At 37.7% G+C, this 20,179-nt stretch overlaps 1 protein-coding gene across 4 annotated transcripts; it reads right to left on the bottom strand.

Annotated features, from left to right (window-relative positions):
• Positions 1-1,517: 1,517 nt before the first annotated feature.
• On the bottom strand, positions 1,518-19,928 carry snx4 (sorting nexin 4). Of its 4 annotated transcripts, XM_040027897.1 has the most exons (16): positions 19,923-19,928; positions 13,510-13,515; positions 9,656-9,754; positions 8,873-8,997; positions 8,378-8,513; positions 8,062-8,211; positions 7,711-7,758; positions 6,973-7,028; positions 6,548-6,620; positions 6,105-6,166; positions 5,632-5,697; positions 5,445-5,534; positions 4,598-4,697; positions 4,274-4,419; positions 3,666-3,780; positions 1,518-3,504 (listed from the first exon to the last, which is right to left on the bottom strand). In XM_040027897.1, exons 3-16 carry the CDS (start codon positions 9,743-9,745, stop codon positions 3,457-3,459), a joined length of 1,305 nt encoding a protein of 434 aa, XP_039883831.1. In that variant the 5' UTR covers positions 9,746-9,754; positions 13,510-13,515; positions 19,923-19,928; the 3' UTR covers positions 1,518-3,456. The 4 variants fall into 4 exon arrangements, with proteins under 4 accessions (XP_039883831.1, XP_039883830.1, XP_039883832.1 ...); XM_040027896.1 differs by lacking the exon at positions 13,510-13,515; XM_040027898.1 differs by lacking the exon at positions 13,510-13,515 and having other exon boundaries at positions 9,734-9,754.
• Between the last annotated feature and the right edge of the window lie 251 nt (positions 19,929-20,179).

Here is a 20,179-nt window from a genome sequence, read left to right as displayed (position 1 = left end):
TTTAACTCGAAAGTGCCACTAATGAGTATAATCGTGTCATTCATTAAGTATTTCCCAAATTTTGATAAAGGGTCCAGCAAGACCTCGAAAGGATCTATCTCTTATGCGCTGAGGTCATAGCAGTGGGGATGGTACTATGAGTTGGGTAGGGTAGTATCATCAGCAGTTAGATAAGAGCTGTATAAATTATGTATGTTGTAAAATGTACTTTGGTTACCATGTTACCTAATATGACGATTGCCTTTAAAATAAAGTAAAAAAAAACAAAACATACAGAACGGCTGCGAGATGAAAGCCAGATTTATACAGAAAACATTAATAAACCTGTAACCATCCAGACAGCAAAGACAACACTGCACCTAAGCCTCACTCTTTATCACAACTGCCTCAAACACTCATTTCCTTTCAAAACCAGTGGTAACCAGATAACAAGCACGCCACGATTTACCCACAGAATAGTAACAGTCAATAGCAGCTCTGAGCTGGCTCTTATGAAAGCCACATAAATATCTTGTCGATCTGGCCATGCTCAATTTACAGGCCAAGGAAACGCATCGGATCCAACTAACACTTAATAACAGGTGATGTTTGGTTAATTTATGGTGGCAGAGCACGGAAGGCCTCAAATATTCTCAATAATTTCAAATATTACCCAAACCCCAAAAGTATGTTTCCAGCCACATACTTTTCATCATGTCTAGTTTCTAGGTTGGTTTTCTGCTCCCTTGAAGCAAAGAAATAGCCAACCTCCTTGGGCTGTCTTCATGAGTACTGTAGGAGCAGCATGCTGATTCTAACGATGTTTCATGGGAAATTCAGTTTTGCATAGCCATTTTCATGTGCAGTCACTTATCTGTGGTCAGGGACACAACTTAACCTATGGAAGATACACACACACACCATACACTACTAAAACTTGCTTAGACTAATAGAATTTAAATGGAAAGTAAATAAAGATAACAGAGAACCCAGGATGTGCTGCAGGATCCTCAGTACCCCTGCTTCCCATGGCCTTGGCTGAGACACCTAAAGGGATATTTTTTGTTTTGTTTTCTTACAGCAGCTTATCCCTTCATGACTTAATGATTTCCACATAAGTTTAATCATGATTTCAATTGTGTATTCTACATTAATAAACTTATGCTAAGATTTAAGATTAAGTCTGTAATTTGCTTCAATTTATTAAAAATATCATTTTCTGAAGAGGACAGAAAATCACTGATGTAAGCCTTAGGTCTGTTTTTGATGTTAAATTAATGTTAGGTTTCCATTTGAGAAAACCACACATGACCTCATGCACACCAACCAACCGACCAGAAGGTGGATCTGAAAGGGGAACATTTTCCTTTCCTCACCATTAAAAAAAAAAAAACAACCCTTTCCTCTCTGCCAAAGTGAAATGAGTGTGCTTTTATTAATCCACAGGTGGCGCCATTAATTCAAATCTTAATAAACTCCAAATGTTCAGGGCTGTGTTCAGATATAAAAACACAGAAGACAACATGCCACCATCTAGGGCCGTTTGTTGACATTTTTAATGAATTTTACACTACATTTTGTGTGCTGTGTAGTACATTTGCATGCATTTGACCCGTGTACCCACTGAAGACACTAATATGAGCAATTTGAGAAAGTATAAACACTGACACATTTTCACTTTCCTCCCACCAGGTGTCATGGAAAAATTAAAAATTAAAAAAAAAACCCTGAGGGGATGGTTTTGAGTTATCTTGGCAGAGATGAATCACTGAGGTTTGACCTTTAGACTTTGGTAATAAAAAGCCTGTTTCTCTTATCTTTTAACGGCAAATAAATGTAAACAGGAAAAGCAAACATGTCTACGCGAAGAATCAAAACACCCACAGCCACCTTTACATGCTAAGCAAAACCAGCAGTCACATTTCATCCCGCTTCCCCGTTCGCTTTGGTTCCTCTGCCAGTCGGTATAAAAACACAACAGTAAGTTCAAAAAAGGGAAATGTTTATTAGTGTCATAACACAATGATTACATCTGACACGTTTGTCATTTAGAAAAAAAACAAAACAAACATACATAAAGCTTCAATTTGAGATTCTTTCAGTAAAACGATTGTTTATTCTGGGGAAAAAATTATTTGCTGATCTCAGCACAACATTCAGACGTCAGATCCATTATGCACCAATTTTTCTCCCCTTCAGACTGATGTCATCGAAGAAGCACAAGTATGCGTGTATGTTTATGTAAGCCTAATGTGAGGATCTCAACCAAAAAACAGTCTGTATCTGTGTGTAGCTGCACTCAGGTCATATCAGAATAAGTGGTGAGGCACATTGACAGTGGGCTGAGTTCTATATGGGTTTTTTTTCTGTTGCATTAAAGCTACAATGCTTGACAGCAAATAAAGGATCTGATTTTTCGCATTTACGGTTAAATTTTGTGTAAACAATTAAACTATGAAACTCAAATTGTGAGAGTGATTTCTTTCCTCAGCCAAAAAACAAAACAAAATCACATAACCGAAGTTTTTCAACCCTTCTTCTGTATTTTCTACTATAAATTTGTAGTATAAAAGCACTTGGTCGTCAATACTTTGGTCAGCAACAGATTAACAATAACAAAGATTACTTCTGTGTGACGAACATAAAATGACTTTTAAAAAAATAAAGAAAAAGAAAAATGGAAATGGAAAAAGTGTAGTGGCTTTCTAAAGCTCGGTCCATGTTTACAGTCATATTTCTTGCAGTTCATTTCAAATTGAACATTCACCAGTGCACTCTTCTGCTTTTGTTTGGTTCGACTTGCTGTTGCAAATTTGAAATTGATACACAAACGTAAGCATAACATTAGAAGTTCTATCAGAAACAAGTTCCCCATTCTTTAACTCATCACTATTGCCATTAATCACCTAAAATCAAATAGTATGAAAACCTTTATGTAAGGAGATTCTGGAGAGGGTTGAAAGGTAACACGTAAAGATCCTTCCATCAAGGCAGGCAACTCTAAAACGAGTCACATGAACCACTGTCTGCAAAGTGCCGCCTGTGTCAACTCATAAACTAGTATACTGCTCTGTGTTATTCATTGTGACTGATTGAGAGAGCTAACAACTGAAATATACTGCATGGATAATCCCATGGATCCATTGTGCAATGATAATGCCACATTTTCTTCCTGGACATGTTAATGAAAGCGCAACTAAGGATGAGTGTGTAAATTTGGACTGTCTGAAGTACGAAGGTCAGAAAATCAAGGAAAAGGTTCTATTAAGACACTTGACGTTAAAGAGGCATTGTTCCACTTTCACTTTTTTTAATGTGTGCGTGCTTCAACTGAGTATAGCAAAACAAATTAAAGGCAGCATTTGGGTTCCCACCTTTTCTCCACAGGACTACAGTATAATCACTGGCTGTTGGTCCTAGTCTGTACAATCAGAGTATAGTTTTGGTGCAAAGTACGATCGCTTTGGAAAGTTCGGCTCACATTTTGCTGAAACACTCCTTGGCATTGGACCACACCTGGATTCCCTGTAACAGTACACAAGTACCAGAGAAAAGGAGTGACTTAAAGACATTGAAAGACAAGACAGAAATACTACACAGTTAAGGAATGGTACTGCTCAACAAAAGACCACATGCTAAGAATTTATATAAATACACAAAATACACACAAGAATAAATGTCCACACCTTCTTACACATACTGATCTGCATAATGGCGTAGCTTATCAGCGCCTCACGCAAATCTTTGTCTTTCTGCTCTTTAAAATGTTCGATGTCGTCCCATGCTGCTCGCACAAACTCCCTGGTGGCACAATCACAAAGACGCATGATACTGTTAGTCTGTTTGCGTGGAGAAGAAGCACAGGGAGAAGAACAAAGGAAGAGGTAGAGGAAGAAGAAAAGAAAAACAATGCAGCATTTGCTTTGTTCCTTATTCTTATTAGGTTCTAGTTCCTGTATTTTCTACTGATACCACTGGCTTTTGTTTTTCCGTTGAAAAAAAACAAAAAAAATTGAATAGAACTGCTTTTTTAATTACACACGGAACCTCAATTTGTCTCTCAACACTTTCAGCAAATACCTCAGTTCACCAGTTTGTGCTGGGGAAAAAATTATCTAGTCTCCTGTTATTATTCTTTGCATTTATGTTGTTCAGTTGCAACAGTTCAGTCAGAAAACAGAGTCAGATTATGTGCTATATTTTTCACACAGAGGAAGAACAGTGAGGAAGAGAAATTTAAAATAGGGATAATTTCAAAATAGGCAAGTGGTTGATAAGATAGTGTTGTGCTTACTGGCACTCTGTGTTCTTCTCCTTGACCGTTTCCTCTCCTTCCTGAATACTCTGCTCCAGGGCTGCTAACCTGCTCTCTTTTTGCTCCGGGCTCTCTTGGCCAAATAATTTACTGGTCATTCCCTTCAAAGAAAAGATTCGCACCGTCTGCACTCACACACAAACAGACACACACGGAAAAACAAATGCACGCATTAAATTATGTTCACAACAATTTGGATCACAACAGTGTTTTCGAACACACGCCCACTTCTGGTTCTTAATTTGCACATATCGTGCGAGGAGAAAGACAGATTATAAGCCAGAGTGTGTGAAAGTGTGTTACCCCGGTTGCCAGCTCTTCTTTCTGTTGTTTCTTTTGGGCAAGGTCCTGAGCTGCCATCTCCAATTCATACTGAATCAGCTCATGTTTTCTGCACACTGACCTTAACGCACACACAAATTCAGACATATTTTAAACCCTGACAGTCCCAAAACATGAATGCATTCTGCTACAAAGGCTATAACAGTCAACAGAATGTATTTACATTTACTGTAAATAAAGATGTGGGCTGCGTCTGATCTACAAAACTCTTTTCTCTGCTGAATGATGTTTTAATGCTTACAATAAAATTCAATTCATTCAGAAGAATAGATTTTTAGCAAACATAAAATAAGAGATATAGTGTCAGAAATGTGTGCTGCATCACTACAGACCAACTAAGAGGAATAAAGCATGAAGTTACACACTGACCAAAGCAACCCTTGTGTGTTTGTGAAAGAGGAAAAACAAAACAAAATAAGGAATAGATGAGGTGGAAGGTAAAGTATGAAAAACAAAATGTCCAGGCTTTCCAAGTTATGCAAGCAGAAGCCTTGTTGGTATGAAGTCTCCTTTTACTGTTTACATGACTGTGCTATGGAAGACATTAACCTTTCCAGATATTAACAAAGATAATGATGGCTTCCTGTTCCTGCTATAAATCACTGCTGCATCTGTAACTGAGCTAGAATACCTGCTTCAGCACAGTGATTATTGTATTATGCCTAACGTTTAATTCCATGTTTTTACATATGGTGAGATTCATGTATGCAACTTTTATGCAAAATGTAATAAAATGACAGCATATTCAGAGCATCTGTCTACCCTGATAAGTGTGTTAACAAAACCATCTTGTAACACAATATAATACCTGACGGCGTCAGTGTAGAAGAGGTATTCTTTGAGCTGGTCTGCAAAGTGCTCTTCCTCCTCCAGAATGTCATCAATTGATGCAGCATAACTGAGATAACACGCAAAGTCACTGTATAATTGAAGCAATACCAAACAAACATTATGTGTTTGTGTCCATCACCAATTCAGGTAACACATTTACTTACGTGTCCATGTGGTGTCCAGCACTCTGCAGTCCATCTCCCATCTCTTTCTCTATTGCGCTCCACTCACTAAAGACAGAAAAATGTTCATGTATACTTGACTTGAATGCAGCAGCTCTCTTTGTTCACTAAACAGAAAAATGGCTGTCTGAAATAATGATTGTTTTTAAGTAGTTAAGTATCTATTATATCATGATTACCCAAACAAAAGGAGATTGTGTGGGCATACAGAAACAAAGAAGGCAATTGAGGCATATCTATGAAAAAAGGAATTCCCTAATGACCCACAACAATCCTTTAATACTAAATGCATTATTGCTGCAGGGAAACTTTCTAGGTGACCTAATTCAATATAAGGTAAAATATCATCTGCCTAAAATGTGTTTTTATTCTGCTTATATAAATGGATACAGTAACTTATGCTTGTAACTATAATTTGATACAGTAGAAAACAGAGTAGAACAGGTGTTCCTCACCTGAAAACTCTGCCATAGTTACCATGGACTTTGTAAACGCCATATAGCCTGTCTGCTACTCGCTAGAAGAAAAAACAAAACTAATCATTAGAAACAGACCTTAGAGGGTCTGCTTTAAAAACCTTGAAGAGATACATTTGGCATTAGAGTGCAATTCAATAACTTTCTATTATTCTCAATGTCTTGGATGCAGCCAGCTTTTAAATCACTTTTAAATAATAAACGTTGGCATGCTATGGAGTAGACGTCCAAGATAAAATGGTGAGTGCCCTGGAAAAGAAAGTCAAAATTCTAGGAAAGTAGATACAGATTTTTGTATTTCAGAGACAAAAATGTTGGAATTTGAAGTTCCACAAGCAACCACCAACGGATGCCCACGGCTTGCAAAAAGCATCAACTTAAGATAAACCTCAGTCTCTCTAAACAAACGTGCCAAAACTTACCGCTCGAATTCTGAGTAACTGAGAGATGACGCTGTTCAGTTCATCACTGTACTGTTTCAGTGCTGTAAACCGCCTAGAGGCAAAACAAGAAGAAAAGTAACTGATTGAACAGTATTTTCTTTTACATTATTCACTCTAGAAATTTGTTCTTTCAGTTTGCCTTGGAACAGAATATTTTATTACTTAATATGGTGTTAAAAATAGAATTTTCATATTTGTGCTCATAAATATATCCAAGTGATTATCACACATCTTACACCCTGTTTTTGCTGCCTGATTTTATAATGAATATTTCATTTATTCTAGTTATTAAAAATTCCTGAGAATGTATTTCACAATAGTCTTAAATCTGTCTAAGTTGTGTAACTTGCATAAATCCTAGAAAATGGAAAAATTAGGTTAGGTTTGGCTGTTTTTACACCTACTTGTCAGGATTCTTGACTCTGAACATGGCACTCAGAGACTTGAGTCTGGAATCAGCCTGTTAGGGAAAAGAATTACACACAGCGAAATATACGAAGAAGTGCTTTAAACATAACTCAGTTTGATTTTGTAAAACACACAAAAAATGCGGAAATGAAATTCAGATTAAAATGATGAAAACATCAACAGAATCATTTACAGTGTATAAAAGATGGAAGGAGCCACAGGCTGGTTTGGTTTTAAAGCTCTGAGCTGATATTTGCCATTGTCATGTCATTGTCACCTGCATGCTCATATGCAACTTACTTTTGAACTGGAAATTAGTTCAAAATAAATCACTCAGTGTTAAGCAGACATGTATTTCTGTCATGTTTGCCACTTGGCCATTAGTTTGTGGCAAGAACAGTTTATACAGGCAAAAAAGCTTACCCTGGTTTATTGTCCTTCTGGACACTGGTGGGACCAATAATTTAAAAAGGGATAATCATACTGAAAGTAGTGATTCAGCCCATAAGCTCATCAGGAAAGTATTTACAGGAGGCATTGATCAAAAGAGTGGGCAGTGGTTTTCCCATGGTCTTCCATGAAACCATAACTTTAGATGCCCCCTGCTGGCCATTAGAAAGAATGCCAGTTTCTGGCACTTCCAACATCAGCTTTCCTTGTCAGACCTGGAAACTACTTGCATCTTTTACACGTGTGACCTGAACTTGTGTCTTTCACACTCCATCTGGTTGTACCTTGTCTTGGAAGCCTGTTTCCAAAACCGCATCTCTCCATCCCTTTTCCTAAAGAAATGACAGAAAAAATACATGACAGACTCGAAAGTCAGCCAGATTGTATAACCCCTCTCCAAAAAACAACCCCAAAAAACAAAAAACGGGGTATTCCAGCTACAAAAGCGGCTGCAATGAAGAGACAAATCTACCAACTATGGGTGCATAAATAGCTCTTAAATTCTTTACAGTTCAGGGTTCATCTTTAACGTCAGTTTGAAATCTGTTATACTGTGAATGTGGAAGGTGTGAATATACTACATGAATGGCAAAAGATCTACACGGACATTATGCAACTTATGTTAGGCTGCTAACCTCTGTAAGAAAGAGGAAGAAAATTTTGTCATTGGAGAGGACCGGATGTGATGCAACACGCAACAGGAAATTTTCCAGGCCAACTCGCCGCCGCTCAACAAAGTCTGGATCTAAGTTGTCTGCTGAAAGCTTGTGCCACACAAACTCGGCCTGTAAGAGACACAAACAAGGGTGGAAACAAAAAAGGTAAATGGCTGAATATTATTTACTATGAAGTTGAAGGTAAGCTGTATTAGTTATAGCCACTTAATAATTTCCATTTAATTCTTTTTAAAATTATTGATTAGTCCTTTCCCACCACCTACGCATTACTCACCCTTTTCTCTGGTAGCGGGGGGATGATAATGTAGGGATAGGTGACCAGCAGGTAAGTTCGGAGAAGCTCAAACTCACTGTAGCGTCTCCACAAAGTGTCAGGTGCCGCTGGTGTCCCTCCCTCTGTTTCAGCAGGCCTGGACAAAGACCAATGAGAAGAAATAGTATTTCAGGTGTGTCAAAAAAGTAGTAGATGCTTGAGCTACCACACTTTCATTCATAGCACCTTGCCAGTTGACACAACTGTACTGTACATGAAGTGACTATATTTTCCCCAGTTCAATACTATAAAAATCAAGACAAAAAGGCAAATTTGTTGTGCAAACTGTAATACATCTGAGGTAAAAAATAAATAAATAAAAAAAACACGCAAAAGAATGCAAAAATGGAAGTGTTCGTACTCCACCTCTCTCTACTTTTTTATAAGCACTAAAAATTTGCATATGATGCACCTATGATGCGGACAGAAAAGTGAATGCTTCACTTTACAACCTACCGTATTTCAATCAGGTACACAGTGTATGTTTCCTGCATGTTAACAGTGTTCTTCCCTGTTCTCTTCTCTGCCTCTGCCACATTTATCTCCAGTTTCCTCAACAGAGCCGTCCCTCTTTCCACCATCTGCACACACCAGAATAAATTATGAGTATGGAAGTCAAAAAAAGGTAAACATATGGAAGAGTGTTAGCGGCAACGGACAGGGGCTAAAAGAACAGAAATATGCATTAAACTTGAGTATAAAATAAGGGTCATCTGTTTTGGTTAGCTGGAGATACTATAACAATAGTACAGCACACAGAGTTATGGCAGGCGTGTGCAGGTCACAAGACAAGACCATAATCACCGAAATACTGGGGGGGAAAGTTGCTTTAGTATTCGGAATTCAATCTTTCTAACAGGTTAGCACTCAAAGAGCAGAATGGGCAACATGGCTAACATAAACTTAGGTTTAGCGTTCAGACTTAATAGCTAGCAAGCTAACGTCAGGAAGACTAAAGTTTAGGACTAAAGTTTGACACAGTCTTCGCAGAAGCAACTTTAAGTCATTTAATTAATTTAACGCTAAGCCGCAGAAGGGAGTAAGCTAAATCTAGCGGGGGAAGCCAGTGAACGTTTCATAAAACTCCGCAGGCTTTTTGTAGAAACAGTGGAAAAGTCTTCGACGCTCCAACTTGCTAACATTAAATTAGGCCCTATTTGAAAGGTTTTCAGCAGTAAAAACAAAAAAGATTTTTAAACCTCAAGTATGGTTATTATGAAGAACAACAAAGGGTACGACCGTATTTATGATGTTGTTCTCAGATTCCGTGGAAGTGATGTCGGTATTACTAATCACGGCTACTTCTTCGCTACTTACAGAGTCTGCCATGATTATAGGCTGCCAGAGTACTGCCGCCGCTGCTGCTGTCAGCTGAGCTGGCAGTGGACTGGTGCCTGTTTTCTGCGCACGCGCAGTTCACGGCTGGGAAAATGGTTTGCTTTGGGTCTGTGCTTTTGGTTTCGGTGATCATTTGAGCGTTTTACTTTTTGCATCTAGGCAAATTATACGTACGTATTAAGCTATTATTATCCCACACTCAATCTCACGAGATTAAAGCAAAGACAATATATATATATATATATATATATATATATATATATATATATTATAACTAAAACAATAGCAAAGTACTCTGCAATCAATGACACCGAATATATAGGTATTTTGTTTAGTTTTAGCATAATTGTTAATGTTCAGATGTTACAGAATTAAGGGGATTTCCCTCGTGATTATGCAAAAACATAAAAAACATAACATGGTTGCACGTGTGAAATAGTTGCATAAGATGTGTCTACAAGTTGCAAAGCAGCTTTCCATGCAATACTCCTCATTGTTGAACCCATTACCCTTTGCATAGCTTATTCGACACCTTTTTTTGGCAATACTGACATCTGCTGGTTGGATTGTGGCACTCATTCGTTTCCACCCTATACTTTGTAAACGGTTGGTCTTGTTGCAAAATCCCAAGTGTGTAAATGTTCTCCTAAGTGTAAGCGTCCATGGAATGATAATAAGTAGTGAGTGTGATATATGTAGACAGTTATCTGAATTTTTGCATTGTGTTTTTGGAACTTTTACCTATTTTGCGTTACTCTTATTTCAGTATTTCTCCCTTTAATTTAGTCTTGAATCCAATTCTGCTTTCTTTCTCTTGGTTTTATGTTTTTTTTTTTTAAATATATGTAGGCTTTGATTTTTTTTCTTTAATTGTGTTACATTTAGCTCTTGCTTTGTATGCTGTGTATTGCCTTTTGCAAAGTATCTTTCAACATTTTATTTCGTAAAAAAGGACTGTGCAGTTAAAAAATGCTTGCTTTCTTATATGGCTAGAACACTAGTTTGTTGGTTAAACATGATATAAAATGTGCTTTTAGCAAATGAAAAAGTAGCAGCCATTGCCCTATACATTTACAGTATTCCTTGTCTTACACAATGACTTCTTGCCATTGTTTTTATGGTCAAAAAAATGTGAAAAAGGTGTCATACATGATGAGTTTCCTCACTGTGGTCATATCTTTTCGTGCCTCTTTTCTTTTTTTTTTGTAGATGGTTGTGGGCCCAGTTCTGAATGAGAGGGATGTGGTATTCCTCAGGCTAGTAAACAGCACAGAAACACGGCCTTTTAGTTCCTGTGGTCACGCTGTTGTTCAGTGTTTAATGTTTAAAGAGAAGGGTGGAGCAGGATTTAGTAAGGAAGCAGATGCCACTGGGCATAGAGTGGTTTGATGGAGTGTTATGGGATGTGGGGTGGATGGAGTGAGAAAAAAGGCATAAAAATAGAGAAACGTTATGATGGTAAAATGAATAATATAATCATTACTTTTAAAATTATCGATGGCACAAATGCACCAGGTATGGGTGGATGGAAGGAGTGATGGTGTGATGCGGTTTCAGGCTGCAGTGTGTCAGGAAACCAAAAGCTTGAGCTGTGACCAGCCGTTGTCTGAGCAACAGCATAGCTACCATTCTTTCCTGCCACTGACCTCAAACCAGCCACCACCACTTCCTGTCCACATATACCCGCACGCACACAAATATATAGACACACACACCTCCAGCCCTATTTGGCTGTCTATAATTGGCCATTTGACAACTTTTTAGAGCTCGCTGACCAATGTTCTTGAATGCTGAGCTACAATAAGCTTTGCACAGTTTCTGTGTATACGCGTGACTGTTGATATTTGGAGATTCTGAACAAAATCTGTTGGGTTTATCATAGATGTAGATATAGATATATAGACTTATAGAGACTCATTATCTCTGTCACAATGACTGCTAACTATTGTTGTTTTGGGAAGTGAATATTGATTCTACTGATAAAATTAATATTGCGCATGCCAAAATCAATTAACTACTGCAGTTTTAATCTAGTTTTAATGCAGCTCTGTTGACCAGAGAAACATCTTTCATATCTACTAACTGAATATTACCGTATACCCACCTCTGTACTGCCTGATAATTTGTAAATTCATTTGTTAGAGAAAACTGTTCTCTGTTGGTGTTTTGACTTTTGAACAGCAGATGGTAGCAAAAATCAAATAAAGCAGGCTACAGTCATCAATATGAATGAATATAACTGGTTTCTTGACCAATCACAGAAGAAACACAGTAGTGGTGCTAATTGCCTGTAATTGTCAAATCATGACAGACTAGCATTTGTACTCTGAAAGTGAAACAACTAAATGCAATTTTCCCTGACATAATTTGTCTTTTTTTTTTTTTTTTTTTTTACAAATTTTAGATGTGTTATTATTGCATAATGAATACTTTGAATGAAAAAGCATATTACTGTAATATTAATGGGTTTTTGGTAATGTTTACTGTACATTATGTAAAGATCTAGCAACACAACATCCTAAACACTACAAGGAAACGTGTATTGTGTAGTTGGCCTGCACAACCAGCCATTACACACTGCACAAATCTCTGCACAATTCACTCTGATGTACAGCAATATACATATGCAGGGACAATCAATTAATATATTGCATAACATAAATATACATGTGTAAGTATGTAGCTGAGTTTTTATTTTCAAAATAGACTATTTGAAGACAGTAATATAATATCTCACTGTAGAGGTGTTTTTGGGAGATCTGTTGGGGCAATCTGCACCGTTGTTATGGCCTGTTCAATACTTGTACAGTTAAGAGCATGATTTGGAATACTAGCTATAAGTCAAACCTGTTTGCTGTGGATGTTAGATTCTGCCTGGGCTACCCTTTGCCACCAATTATACATATGACTTTTATGGACAGAATTTTTAGGCACAGCCAAGCGGTGGAGGGTTTCATGTTTGGTTGCCTCTAGACCACCTTTCTACATTTCTGGGCACTGGTGAGAAGTTCAGCCCCAAGCAGAGGAATTCAAGTATCTTAGGGTCTTGTTCAGGAGTGAGGAAGAGTGATTGGAAAGAGGGAATGGTGCAGTGCCAGTAGCAATTGATAGGTTCTATTGGTAGGTTAAGTTGAAGAAGGAGTTGAATATGAAAGAAAACTTTTTGATTTACTAGTTGATCCAGTTGTTTCTTAATTATGGCCACAAACTCTGAGTAGAGAATAAGATCACAGATACAGAAGTCAGTCAGAGCTTCCTCCCTAGGGTGTCACCTTAAGAGATAGTGTGAGGAGTTGGGTCATTCAGTGGGGAAAGCTGCTACTCCTCAATATTGAAAGGAGCCAATGGAGGTGGTTTGGGCATAGGATTCCACCAGGTTCATCTTAGATGTCATGTTTCATGTATGTCCAATCTGGAGGAAACCTGTTAGAAAACTCAAGATATGCTGGAGAGCTAACATTTCTTAGCTGGTTTGGGAATAACTTTGGGTCCCCCCTGGAAGGGCTGGGGGAAGTGACTGGAGGGATCTGGGCATCTCTGCTTAGACTGCTGCTTCTGTTGCAGAAATTGGATGTATTGATAGATGGATGGAAAGAAAATTACAAATAATTTATCAATAATTGTTAAGGTTTGAGTGACATCTGTGATTGCATATCTTTTATTCATACTTTGTCTTTATGAACTAAAATCCTGTCAGAATATGTATTTTTGTTTGCCTTAAAAAAATGTTTTTCATGGTTTTGAAATAATTGCACGATTGGCTTAGATACAATCATTTATGGGATTTTTAAAAAACCAGATCTGGTCAATAACAAGTTTTAGGAAGTTGCATTTTATGTGTATGTTTAAGTGTGTATGTGTGTACATGCTGTATGCACAAGGCTGGTCACGAAGATCATAAAGAGGAAGTCCTTGTGGTCAGTAGAAAGGAACACATGTTTTGCTCCATGTCATAGTCTCCATCCTTCATTTTCCTCTCATTCATCCTTCTATTCTTGCCTTTGAGAGTGGTGGAAAACTCATGCAGTGTGTTTATTTGCGTGGGTGAGTCTGTATAGCACACACATGATGATGCGGTATACTTGGGATTACCTACAATTAAAGTATGCCCTTGTGTATTATTCCGATTTTGTTCAATAAGATTGCATTTTTTAAAATTAGGTCTTCGTGTTTTTATTTTTTAAGTGACCCCCATAAACCTAATATTTGACAGTTTATTATAGTTATACTCTTATAGTGGCATTAGAAGCTTCTAGTTCAGAGTTGTCTATTTCAAACCGAGCCAAATGGCATATCTATCTATCTATCTATCTATCTATCTATCTATCTATCTATCTATCTATCTATCTATCTATCTATCTATCTATATATATATATATATACACATATATATATTACTGTCTTATATATGTATATATAATGCTGACTTTTACAAACTTTACCACTCCTTAAACACTCACAATGCTTGCATGAAATCCAAAAAATATTATTTTCTTTTTCCTGCTGTCCTCCTGATTTCCTCTCTCTCATCCATCACCAATGTGTTGACAAATTAAGACAAGCAAGTCTCATTGCAGCCTTCTCTGCATGACTGCCACAGCTTTTCAGCAAGCATGTGTATGCTGTTACCTTAGACTCTCTCTCTCTCTCTCTCTCTCTCTCTCTCTCTCACACACACACACACACACACACACACACACACACACACACACACATGCAGTGTGAGTGTGAGCAATGCAGTATAATAAGCAGCATGGCAGAAATGTGGTCAGCTTTGCCCCATGTGCAATCGTTGAGAAGCCACATTAAAGCTTCTGGGTATTAAAGGACAAGCCTTGGTTGGCTGGGAGGGAATCTGTCATGCAACACAAAAACTGTGTTTTTCACCCTTTTCCCTCTTTCATGTCTTCTTGATCCTTTTTTAAAAACTTCTCTTTTCCAAGTCTTTTTTCTAATTTCTCTCCCTCTCTCTTCCAAATTTTTTCCTCTTCTTCTTCATTTCTTTCATTCTGTGGCATATTAGACTTGGTTGTAATACTCCAGTTTAAAATGCTTAGACCGCTGGAATGTTCCGTCAAAGAGGTAGGCGGACCCAGGGGGGCGGGACAGACCAACATAACCAATTAAGGAGGAGATTGAGGTAAGACGGACAGCTTCTAAATGGTGTAATAACAACCTACTAAAATGTAATTACAATGCAATAGCAATAGACACTTCTAATGACAGGATGTATATGCCAACGTGATTTCCTAATTATGGCCTTGGCATAATGGGTGACTGTTAACATGGCGTGGAGATTATAGAGAGGTGTCTGAATACAGAAATTTAACCACACTGACTTGTGCAGTGTTGAAGGGCATAATGACCTGGTAGATACCTGGTACCTGGTAGAACTCAGAAGTTAGGAAGTTCTATCAGGTATTGATCAAAACTAGAATTGCATAAGGATCAGTACTGAATGATATAGTTAGTGTGAGCCTGACTGACTAATATGATTAAGTAGTTAAATATCCACAGTCCATCTTGCTTTCAGTCTATAGACTAGGTGATCCATCCATCCATCCATCCATCCATCCATCCATCCATCCATCCATCCATCCATCCATCCATCCATCTCTAACAGGAGGAGTGGATGGTGGCGTCCATTATTACAGAGCATCCCAGAATAGAGTCTCGTTTTATTACAAGTCCCTCTGGTTGCCGTGGCTACCCAAATTACAGGCCAGTCTTCTCACACATAAAAAAGGTTGCGCTGCCGAAAACCAGCCACCTCAATAAAGGATGGATTAGAAAATCCTTTGCTTTTTTCCCTTCCTTTCCTTTTTGAAAGGTTTTCTGTACATTTTTTTCCCTCTGGTGTTTTGTTTTATGTTGGGGTGCAGCGGTCTTCTTCAGTGGTTCTGCTCCCCGACCCTGCGGCGGGAAAATACGCTCACTTGTGGGTTTCTGGGAAGGCAGCGGTGAATGAAACATCTGCTGGGAGCAAGATGTATGTAAGTGTGTGTACATGTGTGTGAGAGAGAAAGAAGAAGAAGAAGAGAGTACGTGCATATAGGGACATGGCCTTTGCATCATGTTTGAGTTTGTGGATCCTTTTAAGTGATACCAAAACAGTAAGACATAGTAAAAAACAATTAATATTCTATAAGTTTTACTTCATAGTTTTTTTAAATGACTAAAACTGTAGGAAAATACAATATTTATTTATCTCATTCTAATGAAAGATTTTGATAGTTGAGTAAAAACAAAATTAAACAAATCAAAAAACGAATAACTTCGTTTTAGGTGCTATGCCAAAGCAAAGACAGTAACAATGTTTCAGCTGGAAAAGTAAAAATATTAATTTCATCAAATGACACCAAGCATCACTCACTTAAACACATACTGCCAGTTTGAGTCTTAACATGCTTTACTGAGGTTATGTCTGCATTGTGACATCCCAGACGCTAGCAAATAGCTAGCGTCTGGGATGTTGTTGTTAAGCTATGTTTCTGCAAAGAAGAAAGCAGTTATGCTTGGTAAACCTCAGAAGAAATGATCTATTTTGTTGTCTGCAGAGCAGACATTAGCACTTGGGACCATCATTTTGGGCAGTCTGAAAGCCTACCAATGACAGCTTGCCATGCTTTTAGCATACCTGCTTCCTGGTCTTTCGGCCTAGGTTTAGCAGAAACTATGGCTTAAACTAAGACAGCAGTACTTTTTTCTTATTGTTACCTTTGTGCAAAAACTAAACAAAATTATCAAAGTTGTTAACAAATAGAAGTTGAGAATGAAGTAGTTTATTTATACTGTTATGGTAATATTAAAGCTGGCTAGTGAATTCAAACCATGGATATTTTTGGTGTGAGGTGACGGTGCTAACCACCAGTGTTGGTCAAGTTACTTGAAAATAGTAGTTAGTTACTAATTACTGATCCTGTTACTTTACCGATTACTTATTTTCAAAAGTAATTAGTTACTTTATTACTTAGTTACTTTTCAAAAACACGATACGCAACCTGAATACTTAATAAAGCAATAGACCTTTCAGCCCAATTCTATTTTTTCTGCATAATCCATCATATAAAATTTAATCAAATGAAAAAGTCTCTTTGTTTTATTAGTTTTAATCTTTTAACTTTTTGCACATTGCATCAAGCAAAATATAAATTATGTGCAACAGTCTTTGACTTGAAGAAATTTGTTTAACATTTAAAGCTATTTTCTACATATTTCAGCATATAAAATACAATATGTTTTGTGTTTACACTGACTCTTTCAAATAGATGCAAGTAAAACACAGCAAAAAACATGCTCTTAAATCTATTTTCACCTGTTTAGCAGGAGTGGGGTGGATGGAGGTTTTCCTAGTGCTACAGCGGTCATGTCAGTGGGGGGGATCTGGGGGTTTCTGTGTGATTTCATGTTCCCGTGGCAGTGTGCTAGATGCTTGCTCAGATTTGAAGTTAAAATTTTTTGCTGCAGAAAGACAAAAACATTAGTGTACAGTGGACACTAATGTTTTTGTCACTTTCAGACAAACAAAATCACGGTTAAGTAACACAGTAATGCAGCGTGCTCACAGGAAAGTAACAGTAATCTAATTACCTTTTTACAAAAGTAATTCCTTACTTTACTCATTACTTGAAAAAAGTAATCGGATTAAAGTAACGCGTTACAAGTAACACATTACTGTAATACCATCTCTGCTAACCACTGTACCCCATGTTCCCAGAGCAGAGAAAGGTCCCAGCTGGCCTCTCTGGAGTTTGCATGTTCTCTCTCTTTCTGTATGGATTATCTCCAGGAGTTTCGCTAGGTATCTTATTTTATTTTAATTATTTGGAGGGGTCTTTAAGGGATATTTATTCCAGTTTGCTAAAATCATGTAAAAAAGGTTATAACGAACAGTTTTGAGGTACAGTTCACTGAACAGTTTACTGAAGGAAATCTGTACCTTTATGAATATTCAGACAGTTTTTAAGTAGTCATCATTCTTTTCCTTCAGTTGCGAGATGACTGTTATTCATAGATGATGTGTATCATCTCATCATGTGTATGATGAGAGATGGAGCTGCTTTTAAAAGATCCTCTCTTACATTTCAACTGTGAAATACATTCTAAGGATCAAATTTGGTCAAATTTGACTCAGCAGTCTCATTAGAATTGTTGGATAAAGCCTTGCTGTTTTCAAAAAGGGATACTCTCATTGCTCTGTGACTGTTGTAAATACAAGCAATATCTTTACATTTTATTTAGCTATGTGTTTTTTTCTCTGTGCATTTTCTGAATTGTGGGCAATTAACTAAGTCTTACCTTTGTAAGACTGGCTGGTAATCACAAAACACACTATACAAGCAAAAGTAATGAGCCACTTATCCACTACTGGAGCTTTTATGACATCCCACTCTAAATCCATAGGCGTCAATATGGAGTTGGCTTTTACTCTTCTGAGAAGGGTTTCTACAAGAATTCGGCGTGTGTCTGTGAGAATATTTGCTTGTTCATCCAAAGTGCATTTGTGTCAGACTCTGATGTTGGACTTTGGGGTTTGGCTCACAAACTCCATTCTGCATCATTCCAGAGCTGTTTGAGTCAGTTTCTTCCATGCATAAGTCATCCAGCCATGCATCCCGTTTACCACAAAGGTAAAAGGGATGCATGGGCACAGGCCAGCCCCAGAAAAAACAAACAAACAAAAAACATAGCATTGTCCCACCTGCACCAAACTTCACAGCTAACACATTGCAGTCAGGTAGGCAACATTCTGCTGGCATTCACCAGAACCAGACTTATTTATCAGGATGCAACAAAAATAGAGAAAATTAAGTTGTTACTCCAGAAAGCACATTTCCACTGCTCTAGAGTCCAGTGGTGACATGTTTTACATGACTCCATCAGACATTTAGACATTTATTTGGACATCAGAAATTTGCACTCCGCTTGCAGTGGGTTGACCATGAAGACCTATACCACAAAGCTCCTAACTCAGTTTTTGCACTGTTAATGCCAGAGTAGGTTTGGAAATCTGCAGTGACATTCATGTGCTACGTGCATCGGGAATAAGCAACCCAGCTCTGTGACTTCACATGTTCTGCGACTTTGTCAATGAGTTGTTGAGGTTGAGTTTATCATAGAATATCTAGGAGGGAAGAAATTTCATAAACTGACATTACTTTATATTACAGTACCAGTGGGCTCTTTAGGAAGGCCCATTCTTTCACAAATGTTTGTCGAGGCAGACGCCATGGCTAGGAGCTTGATTTTACACACCTGTGGCAATGCGACTGATTGAAACATTTGGATTCAACAATTAAGAAGTGTGGTTTAATACTTTTATCCATACAGTGTAACTGTCAATGAATATGTGACAACCCCACACATCCTCAACAAGTTACAACAACTTGTGTGTTGTTGTCCTGATTGCTAATACTAATTTCTCAAGATCAAATCGGTCTATTACTTTTTTCACAGCAGAAGCAACTGAAGCCCATTATAACCTATTTCATCTTTCACCAGGGATTCAGAAGTTATGCTTTTTGGTAAAAAATGCTACCATCTGAAATATTATTTCTGTTGGTTCACCAAAAACAGATTAGTGACAAACAAAACCCTGACTGTCTATTTGAAACTTTGTCCTCAACCTAGGCAATATGCTTGTGCATGCAAGTCCATTTTGAACAACTGTGCTCTGTACAGCCGTATATGGTAACCCCTTCCTGTAATAATCAGCAATTATGCAGTCTTTTCCATGGTTGTGGTATATCTTGAGAGAGAAGGATTATGGAGATTCAAAGGGAGAAGTTAAAGCTAGAGACCAAAACATTTTGGGGATAGATGAGAGATGGGGGTTGGAAAGCTCTATCATCAATAAAAGAGGATGTTTTTGACTGTTTTTTTTTCCTTTCCTTTAAACCAAAATGAGAAATATAGTGTGTGATGCTTACTCTTTAAACAATGTGAGGACTCCTTATCATGTGGCAACCCACCGGAAATAGGGCTGTGACCCATCTTGGGTTCCTACCCATCGTTAAGAAGCTAGGGTTTTACGGGAAGTGTGAATGTGGTGTGCGATGAAAGGATGGGATGAAATGTGTGTGTGCATGTCTGCTTGTGTGTGTGTCTGCAGTGCATGCTGTTATTATGTTGCTGTGGTTGTAATGATGTAAGATCGAAGGGAGTAAACAAGAGCAGCACGCTATCTACAAGCAACATATGAAAACATCATGTCTCTGTGGGTCCTAACTGATTAAGAAATAAATGATAAATATGTAAAAAAAAAAAAATTAGAACAAATTGAGAACAAATTCACTTTGGTTGTTAAACATGACTGATGCTTATCTGAACCCAGTACAGCTACAAATCTAAAGCTTACCAGCAAGACTCCAAGTTACTTCTTTGTATAAGGAGCGACACATTGAAGTTAGTTGAAGTCTGGTCATC

Source organism: Simochromis diagramma, unplaced genomic scaffold, assembly GCF_900408965.1.
Source record: "Simochromis diagramma unplaced genomic scaffold, fSimDia1.1 OVJJ01000343.1, whole genome shotgun sequence".
NCBI lineage: Eukaryota > Metazoa > Chordata > Actinopteri > Cichliformes > Cichlidae > Simochromis > Simochromis diagramma.
Note: the sequence above shows the minus strand (reverse complement) of the source record. Positions and strands in the feature narration are given on the sequence as shown.

Coding starts and splice junctions, on each gene's coding strand:
- snx4 (XM_040027897.1), bottom strand. CDS start 9,745: ATGGCAGACTCTGTAAGTAGCGAAGAAGTAGCCGTGATTAGTAATACC. Junction 8,998..9,655: donor AGAACAACATCATAAATACG/GTCGTACCCTTT, acceptor TGGTGTGTGCAG/ATGGTGGAAAGAGGGACGGC. Junction 7,029..7,710: donor AAACAGGCTTCCAAGACAAG/GTACAACCAGAT, acceptor TTTCCCTAACAG/GCTGATTCCAGACTCAAGTC.